Source organism: Notothenia rossii, assembly GCF_949606895.1.
Source record: "Notothenia rossii genome assembly, chromosome: 3".
Classification (NCBI taxonomy): domain Eukaryota; kingdom Metazoa; phylum Chordata; class Actinopteri; order Perciformes; family Nototheniidae; genus Notothenia; species Notothenia rossii.
The window spans coordinates 44,849,796-44,875,221 of NC_136901.1; the positions used below are offsets into that span (position 1 = coordinate 44,849,796).

Consider the following 25,426-nt stretch of genomic DNA (forward strand, 5'->3'; position numbering starts at 1 on the left):
ACACACACACACACACACACACACATCCTGAATACATTGAGTTGTTATTTTTAACTTCTTAAAGTTTCTCTAAAGGTTTTAATAGGTTAGGTTAACTGACTTTTTTTTGCTTACAAGCATCGACAGTTCCCTAAGTCATGTGACCATGGTTTGTCCCCTCCTCTTTCTCATGTCTCTGATTGGGCAGATGAATCAGTTCAGTTTCATTGATTTGTGTTGCTCGTCATAGCTGCTAACATGGCTGCTTTAACACCAGTGCAACATGTGGCTGTGCACCTGTTTGTGGTGTGGATTCAGTTTGCTCAGGCTCCAGAAGGTACGCGTGTGTGTGTGTGTGTGTGTGTGTGTGTGTGTGTGTGTGTGTGTGTGTGTGTGTGTGTGTGTGTGTGTGTGTGTGTTTGGATTGTATGCAGTTCTTTGCTTGCTCTCGCTTCAACATGCATTTTTCTGCCGATGTTATTAGTCTTCCCTGAACACTTTGAGCCGTGGTCTGTGGACTTTTATAAATCATTACTCAGATTTATTGTACATAGATATACACAGAGAGGGCAGAAGTACACACATCCTTTACTCAAGTAGAAGTACAGATACTCGTGTTTAAAAATACTCTGGTGAAAGTAGAAGTACTGACTAAACTTCTTTACTCAAGTCAAAGTAAAGAGGCTTTGAAATGTACTTCAGTAAAAAGTACCCATAACTAGCAGCTGTTTTAAAGAGTACCTTACATCCCTTTATATTAATAGAACAATAATGTCATTGTTAGCTAATGAATGTTTCCATGCTGAACAACGGCAACATGACAACGTTTCCATTGGTCCCTCTTCTTTAGAGAAGACCAGGAAATGATGGATACACGGATCGTGTTCAAATCAATAGGCACGCAATGACTCTAAATAATAATGATCACGCCACCAAACACACATTCAGACTAAAGGAACCAGCCTGTTTGGAAAATGAGAGAAGTAGAAAGTTCAGGTATTTGGGTTCAACATGTAAGAAGTAGAAAGTACAGGTATTTGAGTTCAACATGTAAGAAGTAGAAAGTACAGATATTTGAGTTCAACATGTAAGAAGTAGAAAGTACAGGTATTTGGGTTCAACATGAGAGAAGCAGAAAGTACAGGTATTTGTGTTCAACATGTGAGAAGTAGAAAGTACAGGTATTTGGGTTCAACATGAGAGAAGCAGAAAGTACAGGTATTTGTGTTCAACATGTAAGAAGTAGAAAGTACAGATATTTGTGTTCAAAGTGTAAGAAGTAGAAAGTACAGGTATTTGTGTTCAACATGTAAGAAGTAGAAAGTACAGGTATTTGTTTTCAACATGTAAGAAGTAGAAAGTACAGGTATTTGAGTTCAACATGTAAGAAGTAGAAAGTACAGGTATTTGTGTTCAACATGTAAGAAGTAGAAAGTACAGGTATTTGTGTTCAACATGTAAGAAGTAGAAAGTACAGGTATTTGTGTTCAACATGTAAGAAGTAGAAAGTACAGGTATTTGAGTTCAACATGTAAGAAGTAGAAAGTACAGGTATTTGAGTTCAATATGTAAGAAGTAGAAAGTACAGGTATTTGGGTTCAAAATGTAAGAAGTAGAAAGTACAGGTATGTGTGTTCAACATGTAAGAAGTAGAAAGTACAGGTATTTGTGTTCAACATGTAAGAAGTAGAAAGTACAGGTATTTGAGTTCAACATGTAAGAAGTAGAAAGTACAGGTATTTGAGTTCAATATGTAAGAAGTAGAAAGTACAGGTATTTGTGTTCAACATGTAAGAAGTAGAAAGTACAGGTATTTGTGTTCAACATGTAAGAAGTAGAAAGTACAGGTATTTGTGTTCAACATGTAAGAAGTAGAAAGTACAGGTATTTGAGTTCAACATGTAAGAAGTAGAAAGTACAGGTATTTGAGTTCAATATGTAAGAAGTAGAAAGTACAGGTATTTGTGTTCAACATGTGAGAAGCAGAAAGTACAGGTATTTGTGTTCAACATGAGAGAAGCAGAAAGTACAGGTATTTGTGTTCAACATGTAAGAAGTAGAAAGTACAGGTATTTGTGTTCAACATGTAAGAAGTAAAAGTAAAAAGTCGTCAGAAAAATAAGTAGTGGAGTAAAGTACTGATACCAGAAAAATGTACTTAAGTACAGTAACGAAGTATTTGTACTCCACTATTTCCCACCTCTGGTTGTACAGTAAGCCCATGCTTCTACTTGAGTAAAGAAGTTTAGTCAGTATTTACTTTTTAAACGTGAGGATGTGTACTTCTACTTGAGTAAAGGATGTGTGTACCATTGCCCTCTCTGACAGTAAGAGATAAACCATTATTCCACATGTTTGAGGACCAGCTCAATAAGTGCGACCTTCCAACAGACCAAGGATAGAATCGTGCTACGTATTGTAAATGACATTTTCCTTTTGTCTTTTTCACATGTTCACAGTTGACTAGTGCTGCGTACCGGTGCGCCGAACCAGTACTGGACTTGTAAAAAGTTTCGGTTCAAGTCCGGTTAAAACCGGAACGTCAGGAACCGGTACTTCCGTATATTCTCCTTTGTGTTCTAAACCATCTAAAACCTTCCATAGATCGAGAAATTTGCGCTCAGAAAAGACGAAAAACATTGTTTTGGCTTCTGATATGGCGGCCATTACTGAACTCACGAAGTCTCGCAAAATATCGCAACTGCTCGCGAGATCTGTGTGACGTCAAGGGAAGCTGGCTTAGACATAGTGGACACTGACAGCGTGGGATGCTGGTTGCCATATTTGGTAGTGTAGCTAAGCTAACTCCTTTGTATGTATGGTGATATAGTGTCTGCCGAAAGAGCAACACTTCACCCAGACAATGTCAAAATGCTGTTGTTCTTGAACAAGAACACATAGACTTGTACTCTTGGATATTGAGTCTTGTATGTACATCACTATGTATGTAGTTGTGTTGTGTAGTTAGTAACACATGTAGAGTTCTAGAAAAGACATGGTGTATACACAAGTTGGAAGGGGGCACAATAAACCTGACGAGTTTGAATTTGAGTTGATTATGAGTTTATTTTCAATTGATAATTAGCTCACAATAAGTTCACTTTAGTTACTCACACAACTTGACACAAGTCCGGACTTATAAGTCCGGACCTGAACCTGAACCTCTGGACTTGAGTCCGGACCTGAACCTGAATGTGAGTCCAGGTACACAGCACTACAGTTGACTTATTCCAGTATTTTACTTTCACCATTTTGTCTCTAGCACTTTCTAATCGAACTGTTTAATTTATGTATTTATTTATTATGTATTATAACAATAATCGTTCTGGTACAGCTGGCCAGGAACAAGGAGCAGAGCAGAGACACGAGGCAGGAGCTTTAAACACAATAATACAGTTTAGGGAAGGAGAAAGGAGGTCCGGTGTTGGAGGCGGTCTCGAGTCAGGAGGTGGGACTGCAGGCTCAGGAGGAAACAGGTTTGACAGGGAATCGCTTGGCAGGGAATAAACTGTTTTTTAAATTCCTGCACAAACTCGCCCGTCCTAAACACTGCTCAGAGCCTTCTCCATTTCTAAATATAGTCCTCCTCCACACTCACACAGGAGGAGGGAGTGCTCTGATCCTTTACTCAAGAAAAAGGAAACACATTTAATACAACTTACAAGTAAAACTCATTCATTCAGAATCTTGAGTAAAAACACATAAAGTAAGAGCGGATGTCCAAGCCCCCGCCGGCCTTTGACATTTTGAAATGGATATATATTGTATTAAAATGAGCTGTTCACCTGGGTTACAGAGATGGGCAAACCAATTACTCTGAAGGATAAAGTGAAGCATAGCAGAATGTAAAGTGGAAGATCTGTGCAGGTTTTAAAGCTAGTAGAAATGTAAGGTGAGCAGATCACAGTCAAAGACATGCTGCTGACTTTTGCCTTTCTGTTATTCTGTAGATCCTGTGTCGGCAAAGCCTGGACAGAACGTCACTCTTCAGTGCAACACTTATACAGATGCTGCCATCAAACTGTTAAAGTGGAGCAGACCTGAGCTGAAGCGTTACGTCTTCTTCCACAGTGATAACAAATCGATGGAAACGTACCAGGATCCACGTTATCGAGGTCGTATTGAGCTGAAAGATCCACTGATGAAGAACGGAGACGCTTCTGTTCTTCTGAAGAACGTCGACATCAGCGACACGGGAAAATACCTTTGTCTGGTAATAACTGACTCCAGTAATCAAAGCGTGAGAGAGTTTGTGCGCTCTGTCCATCTGAGCGTCTCTGAACGTGAGTTTGTGTTTTTCCATTGGCATGTTTAAAGATGATGTTGATGCTCTGTGATCGGTAGATAATGTCTGACATGAGACAGGAGAGGAAACAGATTCTGTTCTTCATCTCCTTCATGATCAGCTGTTCTCCAACATGAGGGGAGGTCCAGTCGTTTCCTCACTGCTCTCTCTTTCTGTCCTCAGGGTCTGAGAATAGTTTGCTTTTTGTTTCCGTCACAATAGTGCGTTCACACCAAGCACTTTTCCCACAAAGGTTCCTGAGAAATACGATTTAGTTGCGTTCACACCAAAAAGCCCCAGGAACTAAATTAGTTCTAGAGAACCTTTTTTACCCCCTTTTTAGTTCCTGCTAGAGAGCAGGGACTTTCGTGGGAGAAAAAGGTTCCTGTGTCTGATTGGCTGGGCGGAATGCAAACCACGCCCCGTAAAAACTCCCAAAAACTTTTGTGAAGCCGCCATTTATTTGCTCGCATTACAATCTCAGCGCAGCGTACCAACGAAGAGATTATTTTTGTGAAAGCAGCTATGGCAACACCAAATAAATCAGCGGAGCGGTGGAGTGATGATGATGTGTCGGCGCTTCTGGAGATTTACTCGGAGTACGGGATCCAGAAACTTCTACTGAAGGCAGTTTCCAACGCGAAAATGTATCAGTGTGTTTCGGTAAAGTTAGCGGCCATGGGAATCGTCCACAGCGCTAAGTCATGATGGGACAAAATAAAGAAGCTGAAGCAGGACTACAAAAAAATAAAAGACCACAACAACAAGAGTGGTAACGGTCGGAGGACCAGCAAGTGGTACGATCATTTGGATGCTCTGCTCGGCCACAGACCCTCATTGTCCGGCACAGCTTCGACGATTGATTCTGGCGCGATCGGATGCGAGGCTGAATGGCCCAACAACGACGACGAATTAGGTAAAATATACTACATGCACTGCACTGTTTTCATCTGCACAATACTGGTCACATATGTACTTTATTTGCTCAGTAGATCAAGTTAGCAATGCTAGGCTGAACTGGGTAACACTGTTAGCAGGCCGGAACCGAGCTAGATAATAACATCTAGCTATTCTCGGCCGCTATGAAAACGTTTTGACTTGTGAATAAGTGTGCAATGTTCTGTAATTTGCTTCACTAACTCATGGCACTATTTGTGTGTTTCAGGCGACGAGGTGTTTCTCTCTGGTTTCGAAACTAGTGAGCTTCCCCCTCCGGAAATCAACAGTATCGCCTGCTCATCTCCCATTCCAACCAAACTCAAAGGTACATATAAACACACTGTAACTACTCTTAAAAGAAGGTTACGCATCGAACTATTGTCAGTTTATTTATTTCTTGGTACAATTATGAAACACCGTGAACATACATTGTTTACACTTTTCGCGCCCTTTTCACTCTCTCACAAACGTAAACATCCGGGGCTAGAGGTCACATGACTTCCGGTAAGAAAAAACTCTTAATCATGTTTTGACAAAATATAACAAAGTTCAAGCGTACATCAAGCACAAAACAATAAATAAGGGCACTTTGAGCGTCAGCTAATTGATCCTATCTTACCTTCTACTTTACACCTGCATTTTGTACACTGTCCCTGCCTGCACCATGTCCAATGTTGTCTCTGTTGACAACCTACTAGTAAACACATTCCTAGTATGTAAAACTACTTGGCGATTAAACTGATCTTGTATCTCGCTTATTTCTCCTCTTAGGAAAGTGGGCACGGGATGACCGCTCTCTTGACACCACCATGCCATGGTCTAAATAAACTATCCAATGACTTGTTGGGAGGCGTGTGGCGCAGTGGATGAGTGCGTTGGTGTTCGGATCAGGGGAGCACAGGTTCAGACCACACTGCAGTCAGCATGTCGTTGTGTCCCTGGGCAAGACACTTCACCCCAAATTGCCTACATCTGGGACAGTCAATTTTGTATTATTATATATATATTGCCACTGTTATTAATACTGACACATAACTTTGCACTAAGGTGTGTCTGCTGCTGAGCCTACCTATTATTGTTATTATATATATATTGCCACTGTTATTATATTGTTTTGATACTGACACTTATTGATCTGCTGCTGATAAATAAAAGAGAATCTACATGGTGATTAAACAGATCACGTATCTTGCTTATTTCTCCTCTGACACTTTATCTTTACAGTGACCTGTGTAGCATCCTATACATCACATGTAAGTGATTATTCTGATACCATCATGTTTCATCGGTTATAAACTGGCGAAGCTTTATTTATTGTGTCCCAGCCCAAATATGTGGCTTTGAAAAAGATAATTTCATTGTATTTCAAAATGGCGTCCATCAACGCAAGCACTATTTATAGAAAGAGAAATGGTTAAGTTTGTAATTATCAGTGTTGTGAGTTCAATATCTTTAATTAATTATAGTAAGGGAACATCTTAGGAGTTAGTGTACTGAGTTCCTCTCAAATCCTACATTAGTATTCAAGGTGGGGTAGGTAAGTTTCAGAAACCGGCTCGAGTGCACTAAAATGTGAAAGTACACAGCCAAAAAGAATCCGCCCCTTCCTTCAGACTTCCTTACAGAGCACCTCCTCCGCGAGAGCAGGCTGCAGTAACGTTACATATCAGGCAAAGCTAAACACATCTAGGTTAGCAAGACTACACAGCCAAAGCAACTCCGATATTGACTCTGGTTTGACTTCTCCTAGTTCCCACTTTCTTTTGGTTCTTAATTTGCTCCGTTACATTTTTCCTTTTGCGACCAGTAGACGATGTTGAACCTAACTCTGCCATGGTGAAAGTGGCCGCCTGTTGCTGGCGAGTCATTTAAGTACTGCTGCAATGCACGCCCAATGACGGCACGCCCAATGAGGGCACGAGATACATTTGTGCGTGCACGAGATGGAAGGCTGACAGACAGGGCGGCAATCCAATCCGTTATTGGTTGTAGTTTTTACAGTATTACGGCTTCCACAGATGACATTTCTTTCTGGATTTTTTGTCAAAGGAATTCAGATATTCATTGCTATCGGGATGTTAAGAGCATTCCATGGAAAATAACAAAAAGTGTATCTCGAGCCGGTTTCCGAAACTTACCTACCCCACCTTTAATGTGATTTACTGAACTTACCATTGCTGTTCTTTGGGCGTGATAATGCTCATCATCCTCAGCTGTCCTACGGCGAAACATGTCCATAGCGCGTGCTTTTCATCGTCTAATCCTTTTGTTAAGGCTTCTTAACCGCATTCGCCTCCGAATCAGCATTGCTATTGCATTTGACTGGTCGACGATCTGTATTTGTGGCTGACTTATTGGCTTAAATAACTCAGTTACGAAGCTGTATAACACGAGCACCAAAACCACAACTTCAGTCAACTCCATACCTGAGGTCGGAAGGTAAACAGACGCATACAGCGGAAGCGGAAGTTTTTCTTCTTCTTCTTCTCTCGGTTTTTTGGTGGATTGCAACTTTAAGTTGTATTGCGGCCTGCCAGTAAACCCAAAGCAGAAGAAGAAGAAGTGACGTCAGCGGCTTCATTTGCCTAATCCTCCCCCAGGAACTAATTTCGGTCTGAACGCGATCTTTTAGTTCTAGAGAACTAAAAGAGTTCTCTACAACTAAGTTATTGTGGGAAAAGTACTTGGTGTGAGCGCGCCTAATGTGTGCTCCATGCTACACTCCGCATGGTAGCTCCGAGCTAACCATGCTAACCTAGGCCTGACTCCTCGGTGCTCCAATATCATTGAAATGAGAGAGAGAGAGAGAGAGAGAGAGAGACTCTAAAACTATGACGAAATATGTTCGTCAACGACCTTTTTTTCCATGACGAAAACGAGACGATGACGAGACGGCACCGACGGCAGTAAACAATAACTGCAACAAAATCATCATGCAATATCGTTGAGGAAAAGTGACGAGACGAAATATTATCAAAGATAACGTTATCTCTGATAGTCAGTTTTTCTCCCAGCAGTTCCATTTCCGGTGCTGCGGCTGGGCAGCAGCTGTGTGTCTGTGCTGCGCGCGGTGGTACATTTGAATTACGGCTCGTCTACACTACAGGCATCAAAAAATGCTCTCAACGCTTCGCCCATTCACTTGAATGGGGTGACGTAGAAGATTTTTAATCTTCGCCGAACTGCATTGTGGGGAGCATGGCATGGCTTTGCAAGCATCACGAGCATCTATCGGCATCAAAAGTTGAACAATGTTCAACTTTTGATGCTCGATGCTTAGCATCAGCCAATCAAATCCCGTTTATGCAAATCCCGCCAGTGCAAGCGCAGCCAATCAAACCGCGTGCAAGCTGGGAGAGCCAGACCGCAGTTCATTTCCTCATATCCCAAACGAGATATTACGGTAGCAAATCACCCGGTTCTTTACGACCAGAACTATTTACCGGGATACAAGCCGGAGGAACCAGGCATGGAGGGAGGTGGCAGAGACAGTGGGTGAAACTGGTAGGTTTTTCGCCTGTTTGGAAAGTTTATATCCAGTTTACTTAGTTTTAACATTGCTATTGCTTTGTATGTCGGGGGCGGGAGATTCATGTGATTGGTTGTTGGTGGCGTTGCTCGCAAAAAATCGCCAAGCTTCAGACACGCCCAGCTTCAAGATTTTTTGATGCCTGTAGTGTAGAAGAGCCGTAACACCGGGCCAGCGGCACAATGTGAACTGTCAGGAAGACTAGGGTCTAACTCATGGTCTAACTCATGGTCTAACTCATGGTCTAACTAACCTTATTTAACAGAAAATGAAATGGCAACAACAGGGCGAATACCCCCCCCCGTTAGCGCGAGTGAGTGATAAATTGTGCACTCGACGGGTAATAATGGATTATGACGGAAATGTTACGATCCTGTCCGTCAAAATGACTGACAGTGAAAAAGTCTAAAGCCACCACTGCTTGGGAGAAAGAAACAATGTGATATTTGGGCCCATTTTCGCTACCATGAGGCGGAGAAAAAAAGCGAATGCATTGTTTTACCAGAAGGGAAGCAATGTGGCCATAACACAGCTGGAAAAAACACCACAAACTGACCAGATGCTCTCTGCAAAGTTGCATTCTTAATCATTCAACCTGTTTTTTTCATCAAATAAGGACAAGATATAATCTTATTGTGAAATAAGTTTGACTAAAATGACAAATTATTGGTTTTGGCTAGACTAGTTTGACTGAAATGTTCTGTATAATCTGATGACTAAAAAAGACTCAACAGTTTTCATTGACAAAAAGTAGACTAAAATAATTAGTTTTCTTTGACTAAAATAAGAGCTAAAATGCTCAGACTTGGATGAAGCTGACTAAATATGACTAAAACTAAAAAGGAAATTTAACACAGGAATAAGACTAAAACTAAATAAAAAAATAGCTGACGAAATTAACACTAGTTGTTAGCATCTGGTTAGCTAGCTGCACTAACGGACATACAGGGCTGTTTGTTCCACAACAAGCTGGAGGAGAGCTCTCCTCTCAGACTGAGAGGCTCAGGTGAGCTAAAGGACTCTCTGAGGGTTTAGATAGTTAACTTTAGTCTAAGTTATCTCACTGGGTCTCAAACGGTTTGGTCACAAATTATTCACAAGATTATTTCGGCGGCACACCTTCATATGATCATTATAGTTAAAAAAAAAATAAGAGAATAAAGGAAAAACAGTTATAAAATACTATATGGCAGTAAAACAAGAATACAGTTTAAAAGGAGAGTGATTTGTAAAATATCCATAAAGAAAAAGTAAATCTGTTTACAGTTCTGTTTCATCTGGGTGTTGAGCGATGTATCCATACAGGACTGTCTCAGAAAATTAGAATATTGTGATAAAGTTCTTTATTTTCTGTGATGCAATTAAAAAAACAAAAATGTCATACATTCTGGATTCATTACAAATCAACTGAAATATTGCAAGCCTTTTATTATTTTAATATTGCTGATTATGGCATACAGCTTAAGAAAACTCAAATATCCTATCTCTAAATATTAGAATATCATGAAAAAGTATACTAGTAGGGTGTTCAACGAATCACTTGAATCGTCTAATTAACTCGAAACACCTGCAAGGGTTTCCTGAGCCTTGAAAAACACTCAGCTTGGTTCAGTAAACTAAATCACAAGTATGGGGAAGACTGCTGATCTGACTGCTGTCCAGAGGACCGTCATTGACACCCTCCATCAGGAGGGTAAGACACAAAAAGAAATGTCTCAAAGAGCAAGCTGTTCACAGAGTGCAGTTTCAAAGCACATCCACAAAAAGTCTGTTGGAAGGGGGAAATGTGGCAGGAAACGCTGCACAACCAAGAGAGATGACCGCAGCCTTAACAGCATTGTGAAGAAGAGTCGCTTCCAGAATTTGGGGGAGCTTCAAAGACAGTGGACTGAAGCTGGAGTCCAGGTATCAAAAGTCACTGTTCACAGACGTGTCCGGGAAATGGGCTACAATAGCCGTATTCCCATGGTCAAGCCACTTCTGAACTCAAGACAACGGAAGAGTCGTCTGACTTGGGCTAAGGAAAAGAAGCACTGGACAGTTGCACAGTGGTCCAAAGTCCTCTTTTCAGACGAAAGCAAGTTTTGTATTTCATTTGGAAGTCAAGGCGCCAGAGTCTGGAGAAAGGCTGGAGAGGAGCAAAATCCAAGTTGCTTGAAATCCAGTGTGAAGTTCCCACAGTCAGCGATGGTTTGGGGAGCCATGTCAGCTGCTGGTGTTGGTCCACTGTGTTTCATCAAGCCCAGAGTAAATGCAGCTGTGTACCAAGAGATTTTAGAGCACTACATGCTTCCGTCTGCTGAAAAGCTCTATGGAGATGAGGAATTCATTTTCCAGCATGATCTGGCACCTGCCCACAGTGCCAAAACCACCAGTAACTGGTGTACTGACCATGGCATTACTGTCCTCGATTGGCATGCAAATTCCCCTGACCTGAACCCCATAGAGAATATGTGGGGTATTGTGAAGAAGAAGCTGAAAGACACCAGACCCAACAATGCTAATGAGCTAAAGGCCGCTATTGAAGCATCCTGGGCATCCATAACACCTCAGCAATGCCACAGGCTGATTGCCTCCATGCCACGCCGCATTGATGCAGTAATCCGTGCAAAAGGATTCCCAACCAAGTACTGAGTGCATTAATGAACATTTTCAAATGTTTGATTGTGTTTTGCTGTTATAAATCTTTTTTTTTTACTTGGTCTGAGGAACTATTCTAATTTTTTGAGATAGGATTTTTGAGTTTTCTTAAGCTGTATGCCATAATCAGCAATATTAAAATAATAAAAGGCTTGCAATATTTCAGTTGATTTGTAATGAATCCAGAATGTATGACATTTTTGTTTTTTTAATTGCATTACAGAAAATAAATAACTTTATCACAATATTCTAATTTTCTGAGACAGTCCTGTAGATCTCTTCATGTTGCTCTCAAAGTGCACCAGATTGATGCTTTTAACCTGTTAAGCCCGGCTGCCTTCTTTTTTCTTCACGAAACTGTGTCTCAGGGCTTCTTAACATTTACGGGAAGAAACTCAGCTAACTGACGATATGAACAATTTTTACCGAAGCAAAACACAAGTCTCACAAGAAGAATTAGCATGTGGCGATTTTAAAAAAATCGTTTTTTGGCTGTTTAGATGGTGTTGCTCCATCTGGGCCACTGCCGGTGGTTGAGACGGTGGGGTCTTTGGCGACTTCAGGAGATCTGCATTGCTGTTATTCGATGTGGACAATGCTTTCTGTCCTGCACACAGTTTACATTTGACCGTAATATGTTGTGCGTCCTTTATCCCCACAAATTGAAAATAGTGGTTATATCTCCAAGTTGTAAATGCGCTGCTGCTCTCGCTGATACTTGCATCTGCCATTGTGTGTGTGTGTGCTGGTGGTGGGCGTTGCCATGTGTATGTGTGTGTTAGCAAGTGTTTGTGTGTCTGTGTATTTTCCCCATAAGGCAAGACCCGCCCAACTCTGTCTCTGATCGGCTTACCCTGAAATGTTACCCCGCGTTAACCAATCATCACTCCTCTCTGGTCACTTTCACTTTTCCATGGTACTGTGAGAGGACATCGATGTATTCAACTGTGAATTACATCCGCAGGGAGATTCGGTTCAGTTCCATCACATAATGTAACCCATTTAAATCACAGTTACTATAACGGTGTTACTTAATAGGAATAGGTAACTAGTAACGTTATTAGTTACCGCAAAAGGTAGTTGCGTTACAGTAATGCGTTAGTTTGTAACGCTTTAGACCCAACACTGATACACACACCTGAGAGGCACGGATCCATGATCCATTGCAGCTGGTTTCATTAAAATTACATTTATTTATCAAGGGGGCGTATCAAGTCCTGCGGGGGGGTTTTCCTTTTCAGCAGGGGCCCAACCCGTGCAGATCACGGACCCGCACAGGTAGGCGTCTGAAATGAAGTGCTACATCTGTATGGAAAATCCACCCAAATGACGCCAGAAGTGGTATTTTTTGCTAAATCTCTCTAAAAAGGTCAAATATCACTTGTTTTGCATCAGTCTTGATACAGGCTACTTATATGTTATAGTTTGGATTCCTAAAGCTTTTAGTCTACTATCCCATCATTCAAGGTTGGTTTTCAGTATAAATAATGTTTATTTTTTTGGACGGACACTATAATTTACATTTTGTTACTTTAAATTAAAAAAACATCTATATTGATTCTGACTTTTCTACATCCAACTCACAGGTTTATCATTGCTTTGAGAAAAAGATTACTAATGTAACCCTTTTAGAAGGGAAGATATGTTCATTTGTTCTGGGAATGTCATTTTGGAGCCTGAGACCTGAAAAACAGGCTCAGGGGTTAACAGGTTAACTTCAATATTTAAAAAAAAGTCTTCACGGGGGAGCATGCCCCCGGACCGCACAGAGGAGGTGAGGATCCCCCCACCCCCACTTATAAAAAATAGCACTTTACCCCTGCTTACACCTATATGCCGTGAGCTGATTATCGAACCTTCATTGTAACAGTCGCAGGTGTACTGTGTGTGTGTGTGTGGGGAGTGTTGCAGTAGAACATTTAACTGTAGCGCCTGGTACCTTAATGGGAAACCCTACATGTGTGAGCACCCTCTATGAAACTTTGAGCTACCCCACAGCACCCCCAAAAGAAAATATCAGGCGCAGCCACTGACTGCATCTACTGCAGACAATAGCAACAGTTCAGATGGGGACGTTACAGCCTGTCCTCCTACAAAAAACGACGATATAGGCAGATTGTTCATGCCCTTATTACGACCCAGAGACACGTTTTAAAGTGTATGTTATTTCTTACACGACCACTAGAGGTGCTCTAGTGGTCGTGTAAGAAACAACATGCTCCCGGCCCGTTCATTGCATTGAGGGACGTTTATTCACAAATAACCCTCTCTGGAAAATCCTAAATTGTACAATAGTTTGGCCATTAAAATGCTTTTTGATTCGATTTGTGGTGCAGTGTATATTGTACTTTTAGGATCCACCTCCAGTCGATGTTTAGGATCTATAGTTTGATAGATATTACGAAGATGATTTCAGGTCTCGCCAGGATAACGTGTATATAGCTTCCATGTAAAGTTAGCGTGGGTGAAAACAGTTTTTCCGGTCTTGAAGTTTTCATAATAAAACCGGATATATTCCCCTCACTGTCAAATGATTACACAGCAATATCTGCATTACTCATCCACTAAAAACATCAGTTTATCCTTCATTACACAATATTGATTGGTTTAAATTGTGTACAATGCTTTTGTGTTTTTAACCTTCGATTCAGAGAAACAAATAGTGTTTTCGGAGTTTAGACACTACCGTTTCCGAAGACACTACACTACCCAGAATCCCCAGCTATCGTTTGGGACTACAACATCCGCCTTGCTTTACAAACCCCGTGATTAGTCATCAAGCCCTGTGATTGGATGTTAGAGTGGCAGTGCGACAAGGTTACGCTGAGCGTCAACAGCGCTTTGAAATGGAATGGAACCACGGCAGACTTTCCAAAACTGGAATTGGAAGGGTCCAGCCCCCCGGGTCCAAGACGTTTTCGTATTTCCCAAAATTAGAAGTTGCCAGTATTAAACTGTGTCCACATATAAAACATATAATTAATAAATGGGTGAATTAATATACCCACATGACAGCTAAGGTCAGAAGAGCTTTATTTAACAGCTGGTCTTATGTCTGTGACCCCTCCTGTTGTTCATTGATAAGCCTGAAACATACACTTGTCAAGGTTCAGAGGCACATTTTGCAAATATGGCAGTAGCCATCGATCATCTTAAGATAAGATATACTTTATTGATCCCAAGTTGGGAAATGTTTTTGTTACATTAGCATACTACTTTGTAATTCTACTCCACTACAATTCAGAGGTTAACCTGGTATTTTTACTCCACTACATTTATTTTAGTTACTTTGCAGATTCTGATTAATGATGTGAAATATAAACAACCTTTAAATCAGACTTTAGTTACACCTGAGTCAAATTCAGGGAAGGTGATTGTCAAGTGCCAAAATAAACTATGCAATATATTGGACGTTAAGTACTTTGTCAGACTTCATATTTATCTGTGGATAACCCCAACGTTTTGTTCTTATTCAAAAGAAGACCTTAATTTAAAGTAATCTTTAATGTTTAAATAAAGCCTTAGTAGTTTGTCTGTTTTGCACATCCTCCTGTTAATGACTTTGGACGTCCTGCACTAAACTGTTTTATTGCCGAGATCACTACAGTATCTTCTTGATATTTTGTATTCTATATTTCTATCATGCCTTCTACTTTCCCCCAAATGTTGTATGTAGGCTACTCTTAATATTTAAATGTTTTCATCAAATAAAATATATTCAACAACAAAATTCAATAACGTGCTTTAACCACTAGGCGGCACGGGTTAAAAAAACAGTGGTGTAGTTAATAAAACATAATAATATCAAACATAATATGTGTAGTGTTCTCATGCAGTGTGTTGAAACTCTGGTGTAAACACTGAGTTAAACCGCAGCCAATGAAGACAGAGTCGTAGTAAGTTTGACCGTTTACTGTCACAATTCTTCATAGACATGGCGATGAAAACTGTAAATAAACACAATACATTGTTCTTAATGTAAATACAAACTTAAATTGCTTTCCTGCATTCTTTACAGTGTTTAACAAAGTTGTAAATAAATCATAACTAATCAATGATCTTTGTAACAATATTCTTCCTAATAAATGATCTTTCACATGATAGAGGTCAAATAGACGAACTTACAGCATTGCCTCTAGGATGTGTCTTGTGGATGGAAGCAGATTATATTTGGAGAAATACACTCTCTGGCCATGCCGTTTCTCTAACGTTAAACCGGAAGTGGCGATGCCGTAAACCGGAGGTGACGCTAACAACGGTGAACTTAAAGATAACATGACCATTAGCACTCCTAGTGGTGACTTTATGAACTGCAAACAAATTATAACATTATAAAATGCCTTTAAGACAGCACAATATGACTATTAACTTTATTGTGAAATTAAAACAGAACGGTAAAGGAAAATACAGTTTCAGTCTCTCGATTTGAAGCTTATGCATTGTGCCATGAACCTGTATGGACCTGTAACAGTGAACTGCATGATGAGTTGGAAAGGTAGTAAATAATATCTTTAAAAACTACAAAAAACTCCCTTTATATCAGCTGTGCACCGTTATGGTGTAAATACAGCCTATCTACCAATTGGATGAAATATAAAAGTGAGCCGAATTAGTGTTGATACTGCAAGGAGACATATTGTGTGAAAAGAAATGGAAGATGTTGTTTAATTGCTGATATATTTATGATCCACGTCACATATTCAGTTTTGGCGGCATTTCTTACAGTTTGTCAAAAGGTCTTCTCATCAGGGCTCTATAAATAAATATCTACGTCAGATATGTAATATTTAATGCAGCCGAACCGTGTATTACAATGCCGTTATGTGATGACTCCAAAGAGAAAAGCAAGAACACTCGGAATAAACTATTTTATTTAAAAAAAAACATTTTTACGATTTCATATCATATAAACACCATATCCCAACATGCATTGCGCCTAAAACAATCAATGTTTTAGCCTATCAAAACCTCTGAAAAAAGAAAGGTGTCTCTCAGAATCAAAAGAGAAAAACCTATGGGAAAAACACAAAAGCATTGGACACAATTTAAACAAATAAATATCGTATAATTAACAAGGATAAACTGATGTTTTTTAGTTGATGAGTACTGCAGATATCACTGTTAAATCATTTGATCATTGGTTTTATTATGAAAACGTCGAGACCGGAAACACTGTTTTCAACCCGTAACTTTACATGGAGGCTGCCGCATACCTCAAAACAGCTTCATAATATCTATCAAACTATAGATCCTACATATCGACTGGACGTGGATCCTAAAAGTACAATATACACTTCTCGCTAGAAATCTAATCAAAAAGCGTTTTAATGGCCAAACTATCCTACAATTTAGGATTTTACAGAGAGGGTTATTTGTGAATAAATGACCATCTGTAACGTTTGCATTCAACGGGAGCACTAGAGGGCGAAAACTTTAAAACGTAATTATAGGACGTATTAAGCGCTTTAACAAACAACATATTTGGTCGTAATAAGGGCCTGAACAATCTGCCCATTTGGTCATATGAGTTGGAGGACTTGTTGAGACGTTACGTTACCCGCCGTCATGGACACAAGCTTACTCCCGCCCGACTCGCCACCCTCGCCCCCGGAGCAGCAGTCTTCGTTGCCTGAAACACCACCGCTGCTCGGCGGCCCGCAGGTGCCAGGGGACCTTGGCAAAAAACAGAGCCTGCCTGTACCATGGATGTATAATAATAACTGGACATAGCATCAGAGGCGGGGTCTCGTTCTTTCTTCTGAGAGCTGCTCATTGGCGCATGAAGGCAAAATGACCCAACGTTTTTTACCTATTCTGCCTGGCTGTCAGAGCAGAATAACCCGAATGTGCGGCCCCCGGTTTGTTCACACCGCAGAGACTGGTGCTTCCGCTGCTGCATCATGACGTCACCGTTTACGTAGCTGATTTTCTCCCCAACGGCGTCGTGTCGATGATCGTGTTGCTTTTAATCGTACGAAGCCAGATTAAATTAAATAACTACTCAACCCTTGTACTTTTCTCCAGAGTGCCGTGGTTCTTTGTTTATTAATGTGTTCAGCTGCATTTACTGACCGCTGCAGTGCTGCCCGCTTTTTGGCTGTTATGAAAGTTTCTCATGGTATAAAATGGCTGATGTTAGCATAGAAGCTAAACTGAATATCTTGACTACTTGTTGCTATCCTATTGTGGCATAAGCCGGCACATTTTACCGGTGTTTTTTTTTCAACGGGTTTCGGAGCTTAGAGCCGAATCCGCTGCAGTGTGAACAGCAAAAAACGGGGCTTTTCAGGCTCCGAACCGGCCCTGGAACCGCGTTGGTCTGAAAGCCCCATGAATGGAGAGAGAAAATAAATCTAGATTCGGATTTTAGTGCATTTTACAACTTTAAGGACTTCATGATTCTAATAACGGCTCTAAAAGTGTTCATAGTGGGTAGTTTATTAAGTTTAAAAAAAATTATCCGCTGATTTACAGACGTCTCTTTCCCCATGTTTGTCAATGGGAAAAAGTGTTCCTTGGCCAGGTGACATCACGGACTTGTAGTACCACCGTTTCAAACAAACGTTTGGACACTTCCTGGGGGCTTGGCCTGTGGTGTAAAAATAGACAATGGCTAGAATATTCATGTGAAAATAGAGCCATATTCTGCCATGCCTGTAGAAATGTTGGGTCGAATAAAGCATACAATAGCACAGATGCCTTCACCACGAATGGCTACAAACATATCTCATATCCCAAGCTTATCAACGAGCTGATGTTGCAGCTGAAATGTTCTCCAGGTCACAAAGTCAACCTCACATGATGATGTGATCCAGTTTTCAAGCACAGTAAATGTTCTCTTCCCAGAGTATATGATGGGACCAAGGTGATGATTAGTACATGGTTTTAATAATACTTTTGCCTTTCAATGTTTGCCATTTCAAACCATGAGCTGGTTCAAATAATATTTGCCTCATTTGTTTTATCAGTACAGTTTTGGAGCTTGTGTGCTTTTTTTAATGAAGTTCCATCTTATCTTATCTTTTCTTTGCCATAGCACACTTTGGACTATATGAAATATTTCAGGATTGCACTTTTAACTTACTTGAAATGTTCTCACTTGCTTGGTTTCAAAACATAACAAATGCCATAATCTGTTCATTGGGGACCATCAATGCTATTTCTCATTGCTGTTGCCGGCCACTATTTGCTCATGTAAACCTACTACTGCTGCGCCCCCTGTAATCTCAGAGGCACCCTGAGTCATTTGGTTCTGGACCCGGGCCTATCATTCAAAGAGTCATCTCGTCTTAAATCAGACTTTAGTTCCACCTGGAGTAAATCCACCAGCTACCCTGCAGTATACAAAGTCATTCAAACTAGCTGCACCTTTACCAGCTTTGAGAACACTTTCATGATCAATCATTATAAAACATATCATATCTATTATTCTGAAATGGACCAATCTGCACAACGACTACTTTTACTGTCGCTACTTTCACTATATTTTGATGAGAATACTTTTCTACTTTTACTTGAGGAACATTTTGAATACAGGGCTTTTACTGTAACAGAGTATTCCTACACTCTGGTACTTCTACTTTTACTCAAGAACAAGATCTGAGTACTTCTTCTTTTACTCAAGAACAAGATCTGGGTACTTCTACTTTTACTCAAGTACAAGACCTGAGTACTTCTACTTTTACTCAAGTACAAGATCTGAGTACTTCTACGTTTACTCAAGTACAAGATCTGAGTACTTCTACTTTTACTCAAGTACAAGACCTGAGTGCTTCTACTTTTACTCTAGTACAAGATCTGTGTGCTTCTACTTTTACTCAAGTACAAGATTTGAGTACTTCTACTTTTACTCAAGTACAAGATCTGAGTACTTCTACTTTTACTCAAGTACAAGATCTGAGTACTTCTACTTTTACTCAGGTACAAGATCTGAGTACTTCTACTTTTACTCAAGTAAAATATCTGAGTACTTCTACTTTTACTCAAGTACAAGATCTGAGTACTTCTATTTTTACTCAAGTACAAGATCTGAGTACTTCTACTTTTACTTGAGTAACATTTTGAATGCAGGACTTTTACTGTAACAGAGTATTCCTACACTCTTGGCATATAAGCCTACTTTCCACATCCAGTGTTCGTGAGTCCATCGTGTCACCTCTATATGTTTATGTATATGTACAGGTATAAGTATTTATACATATACTGTATATGTAAATATAAATATAGTTGTAGAAAAAGTGGTTTCAAAACATTGTTTAAAACATCAAATAGATATCGAACACCCCCTAAAATGGCATTTTTCTTTGCAAAAATGATGAGGTCGTAAAAGGTTTCCTGTTAGAAAGAAATGCACTGCTGACTTCTGCCTTTCTGTTTTTACTTGATTTTCCAGAGGTGAAGGCAAAGGCTGGAGAAGACGTCACTCTTCAGTGCAACACTTCCACAGATGCTGCCGTCACAAAGTTAGAGTGGAGAAGAACTGGGCTGAAGGATGACTACGTCCTCTACTTCAGAGATAATAGGGCGAATGAAAGCTTCCAGGATCCACGTTATCGAGGTCGTGTTCAGCTGAAAGATCCAGAGATGAAGAACGGAGATGCTTCTGTTCTCCTGAAGAACGTCAGCATCAAAGACACGGGAAAATACCAGTGTCTGGTTCTGACTTCCCCCCAAAACAGCAGCAAGAGAGATGCAGGAGAACCATTGGTTGCCTCCATCCAGCTGAGCGTCTATACTTTTGGTATTTAACTATATTTTGATGCTAATGCTTTTCTACTTTTACCTGGTTAACATTTTGAATTCAGGACTTTTACTGTAACAGAGTATTCCTACTCTCTGGGCATATAAACCTGGGGATCACATACTTATGTCCGACACTTACATGCAAATGAATTAATATCTCTTATATGATGTACATTTCTGGATATTCTTTTTAATAAGCTGTCTCTCGTTAGTATATTAGACCCAACATTAAGATTATAGACTGTTCATTTCTTTGTAAGTGGGTAAACTTACAAAATCGGCAAGGGATCAAATACTTATTTCCTCTACTGTATGTATACTGTGTACTGTATGTACAGGTATATGTTTATGCATACATATTTATATCTATGTATATAGATATAAATACATACTGTATATACGTATATATATATAAATGTATATACATATTTCAGTCAGACAACTCACGTGTTTCTTTAACATGTTTATTAGAAGCAGCATGTAGTTGAGTTTGGCGTCTAGGCTCGGGCATCATCACTTCACAGATATACATAGCACCATGAGTGATGATCAAATAACTCACCCCCGAGCCTACAGGAGGAAGCTGGGGTGGTGGTGGGGCAGCAAGCAGCAGCGACGTAAAGGTAGCCGCAGTAATAGCAGCAGCAAGCAATGCATGGAGAGAAAGCTGGCAGGTTAAATAGAGCGGCATATTAAGAAGACTCTGTTTGGTTGGTTGTAGAGTGGCAAGGGGCGTTAGCATAGGTGCTTGAGTTGACTGCCTGAACTAGCTCGCAGGCTTCGCCCCATATATGTAAATGTCAATACAGTTGTAAGAAAAGTGGTTTCAAAGTCTTATCAATATCAATATCAAATAGATATCGAGCACCACCGAAATTTCATTTTTCGTTGCGAAATAAGAGGTTGTACAAGTTTCTTGTTAGAAAGAAATGCATTGCTGACTTCTGCCTTTCTGCTTTTACTTGATTTTCTCCCAGAGGTGAAGGCAGGGCCTGGAGAAGACGTCACTCTTCAGTGCAACGGTCCCAAACATGCTGCCGTCACACTGTTACACTGGAAAAGATCTGAGCTGAAGCATTACGTCTTCTACTCCAGAGTTAACAAGTCGATGGAAAGCTACCAGAATCCACGTTATCATGGTCGTGTTAAGCTGAAAAATCCAGAGATGAAGAACGGAGACTTTACTCTTCTCCTGAAGAACGTCAGTGTCAATGACACAGGAACGTTCGAGTGTCTGGTGACCAGCAACGATGTGGTAGAGCTGGTTGCCTCCGTCCATCTGATCGTCTCTGACGGTGAGTTGGTGTTTCTCCTGAAGAGTTCCTCCATTGGTTCAAAGATGATGTTGATGCTCTGTGATCGGTAGATAATGTCTGACATGAGACTGGAGAGGAAACAGATTATGTTCTTCATCTCCTTCATGATCAGCTGTTCTCCAACATGAGGGGAGGTCCAGTCATTTCCTCACTGCTCTCTGTTTCTGTCCCCAGGTTCTGATAAGAAACAACCAGAGGGACTCGTTGGACACCTTGCTTTGGGAGTTGTTTTGGTAGTTGTTTTGGGAGTTGCTTTGGTAGCGTTTATTGGCCTTGGTGTATTTCTTCATACATGAAAAAGAAGGGTGAAAAAGGAGGGATTAGAAGAATGTGTTGATGAGCAAGAAATGTGTGAAATGAACACAGAGCTCTTTACACCTGACTGTCCTCCATCACCTGCTTCTAAACCAAATAATCTCCATGAATCACTAACATGTTGTGGTGGAAGGGTTATACCAAATGTAATTTAATTTCCAGCTTCCACAGAGGCAGTTTTATGTTGCAGACAGAGCAACTCCGCTTCGAAGTATAATAATAGTAATAACACATGGTAATTATAATGCACTTTTTCTTGTGCTCAAAAACGCTTTACAAGCAAGTAGAGAATATAACAACAAAAAAGAAAAAGAAACCAAGGTGCTGTTTTTGTACATCATGAAACACGCTTTGTACAAACAAGATACATTTAATATGGTCAGACAGATGTTAACAACTTCATGTCTTTTTTCAATCTGCCGATGTCTAGAAAACGTAAAATGTGTGAATTTGATTGCAAATTTTTTTATATTTACAGACTGTTGCAAAAACCAATCAGCTCATGAACATCATATTTTAGAACAAAAATAAGTTTACAAAAGAATAAACTAATATCAAAGATTTTTATTTTTGTTCATAGTTAGGGGTCGGTTTGGAATTGGGCAATGGTCTTGGTGTTTAGGAGATCCGGGGCTTAGCCAGAATTTTGAAGTTGTTGAACGGGGGGAACTGTGAACTCGCCGGAGCCTCGCAGCGGGGCTACTGCGGAGCGCATAAAGCAGACTCACGGTAAAGAAGGATCACTTCTTCTTCAGGGCAGGGACGGCTACGTAGTACGCAGGGTACTGTCCCTCAACTGCTGCCTCTAGATTGGACTCCAGTACTGCATATTACTCACGAGACGTTTAAAAAAAAAAAGATTGCTTTAAGTGAAACATTCAGGGCTTTTCAGAAAAGATCCGGGGCTTGAGCCCAAGTAGCCACCCCCTAGCGCCGCCACTGGTGTGTCAGGGCCTTCATAAATTGATCGTAAGTTCCCAAAATAACCTATGCAAAAGTGATTCATTGAGAGGGGATTAATTGTAATATCAGCAGACAAAGGCCCCGTCCACACGGTGACGAAACCGATTTCGAACCAAAGTTGATTTAAAAAAACTCTTCCGTCCACACATAATCGGCTCAAGAAATGTGTCCGTCCAAATGAAACCGCTCGAAACCGCTGGAGAGGCTGTAGTACATATGCCGGGCCTGTAAGTGGCGCTGTACTACCGCCACAAAAGACACCAAAGCAGCGAATAAGACCCCCTTCAGGTTATTCTCCGCGGTGGATTTAGCAACATGTAGTTCCAACCCAGTCTCACAAAAAAACGTGTAATAACTACGTTGGTCCACAACGTAGGACGTAGTATTTCTACAAAAACGCCTCTGAAATTGTAAGATCCCTACGTTTTTTTTCACCATTCATTCCAATGGCTGGCGTCTATGTCACGTGATCTTCAAATTTCTCCCTGCAGAAAAAAAAAACATGGCCGGACTTCGTTTTATTCTCGGTGGAAAATGTCTATTTTAAAGTTAGTTTGGCCATTAAAATGTGTTTTGATGTCATTTGATGCGAGAAATATGAGTTGTTATTTCAGATTATGTGTGCAGTGGATGTACATGATCTTTAGTTTGCTAGTTATTACGAAGATTACTTCAGGAAATGGTGTCCATTCAATGTTTTCATTGTTACCAAGGTGGTTGCTAGGGACGCTGCTATCAATATTATTTCTGTTACGTTGTGTAACTGTTTAATGGTGTTATCTTTATTGCTACCCCCTTGCCCGTCAATGTATAGTGTTGGTCCACAGCGCAAACGTATTAGTTTAACAAAATCTGCATCTAAAATTGTGGCATAGATACGTTATTTTCCCCTGTGCAATTCCAGTCTCACATGTCAAATCACATCGTCATAAACAAATACCGGAAACAGACCGAAAACACTTTAAAAAAACAAAATAATACTTTATTCCGAGTGTTCTTGCTTTTCTCTTTGAAAGTCATCACATAACGGCATTGTAATACACGGTTCGGCTGCATTAAATATTACGTATCTGCCGTAGTTCTCTATTTATAGAGCCCTGATGAGAAGACTTCTCCACAAACATGAGGAACTGCTGCCAACACTGAAAACGTGACGTGGATCATAAATATATCAGCAAATAAACAAAATCTTACATTTATATTCACACAATACGTCTCCTCACAGGATCAACACTAATTCAGCTGACTTTTATATTTGATCCAATCGGTAGATAGGCTGTATTTACACCATAAAGGTGCACAGCTGATAGAAAGGGACACCTGGTGGTTAAAGCATTGAAATTCATTATTTTTATTATTAGATATTAATAGGATCCCTATAAAGTATATTCATTACTCGTTATTCTCTAATAGTTAATTAAAGACTGTATATAATGACTATTTTGCACATCCCTTTCAAGATTTCCTAAGGTTTATTGACATCATATTCACAAACGGTGTAGTTATGCAATGAATGAAAAACTTTGTGTATACCTCCAGCAATGTTAACTATGTTGAAGCACTTATTTTAACTGATATTATACATATGTATTATACTCTTATAAGATGTATGTAGATATAATAAGAAATGTGCAGAATGACAGTTTAATGGTGGAGGTAAACACACATATTGATAGATGTCTTGTGATGCACTGTTGAGGAACCTGCGACCCAAGTTTTTCATCTCCGACCTTGTCAGGTATTGAACAATCAATGAATAAAGAACACAAAATTATTAAATATAAAACACAGAATTTGTGTGATTATACTAAATGATTTACAAATAAACACCACTGCATATTTACAACTGTTACACATGCTGATGTAACGCAAATGTTTCCAACTTGGGATCAATAAAGTTTATCTTATCTTAAGATGATCGATGGCTACTACTGCCATATTTGCAAAATGTGGAGGGGTCACAGACATAAGACCAGCTGTTAAATAAAGCTCTTCTGACCTTAGCTGGCATGCTGCCAATACATGCCCGTCGCTAACTGAATTCTGTGTTTGGCGTGGTTGTTTTTATGTTGCGGGTCTTCCCACGAGCCACTACCGCTTGGTAGAGGGACGGGACGTAACAGGCGTACACACGGAGCGGCAAGCTCCAGGCCTACCACTTTGGGAGCCGGTTTCAAAGTGTATCGTTTTCAAATCTATAGCTCCATTCAAATCTTAAAGTCAGTGTAAAGAGGTTTTAAACTATTTTTAGCTATTCGAAACACAACTCTACCAAAACGGAAAATAAGTCTTACTGTTGCTGTTTTCTGATCAAAAGTTGTGTTCAATGGCATTAAAATGATAAAAACGCTGCTGAAGGTTAATCCAATGTGCCTTTGTCACTTTTAAATGATTACTGATAATCCATCGTCATATTCGGCAAAATAGTTTTCATATATAGCTGCTATGATAGCTATTAGAGTGTATGACAGCTTCCGGGTTTGGGCATTCTGGCCGATGGGTTCCAGAGATACAGGGTACTTATTATATGTTGTAGTTTGGATTCCTAAAGCTTTTAGTCTACTATCCCATCATTCAAGGGCAGTGTTCACTATAAGTAATGTTGTTTTTTTTAGGACGGACGCTATAATTTACATTTTTTTACCATGCATTCTGAATCTGAATTTTCTTTAAAATAAAAAACATCTATATTGATTCTGACTCTTCTACATCCAACTC

The 25,426-nt window shown here is 40.0% G+C and overlaps 1 protein-coding gene across 1 annotated transcript; it reads left to right on the plus strand.

Annotated features, from left to right (window-relative positions):
* Positions 1 to 167: 167 nt before the first annotated feature.
* On the plus strand, positions 168 to 22,306 carry LOC307031589 (polymeric immunoglobulin receptor-like). Its single transcript, XM_079668818.1, has 5 exons — positions 168 to 316; positions 3,930 to 4,262; positions 19,765 to 20,112; positions 21,092 to 21,409; positions 21,605 to 22,306. Exons 1-5 carry the CDS (start codon positions 238 to 240, stop codon positions 21,724 to 21,726), a joined length of 1,200 nt encoding a protein of 399 aa, XP_079524944.1. The 5' UTR covers positions 168 to 237; the 3' UTR covers positions 21,727 to 22,306.
* Positions 22,307 to 25,426: the final 3,120 nt, after the last annotated feature.

Excerpts from the sequence above, each read along its gene's own strand:
- LOC307031589 (XM_079668818.1), top strand. The coding sequence starts at position 238 with ATGGCTGCTTTAACACCAGTGCAACATGTGGCTGTGCACCTGTTTGTG. Across the intron at positions 20,113-21,091 it reads GCTGAGCGTCTATACTTTTG|AGGTGAAGGCAGGGCCTGGA; the intron begins GTATTTAACTAT and ends ATTTTCTCCCAG. Across the intron at positions 21,410-21,604 it reads CCATCTGATCGTCTCTGACG|GTTCTGATAAGAAACAACCA; the intron begins GTGAGTTGGTGT and ends TTCTGTCCCCAG.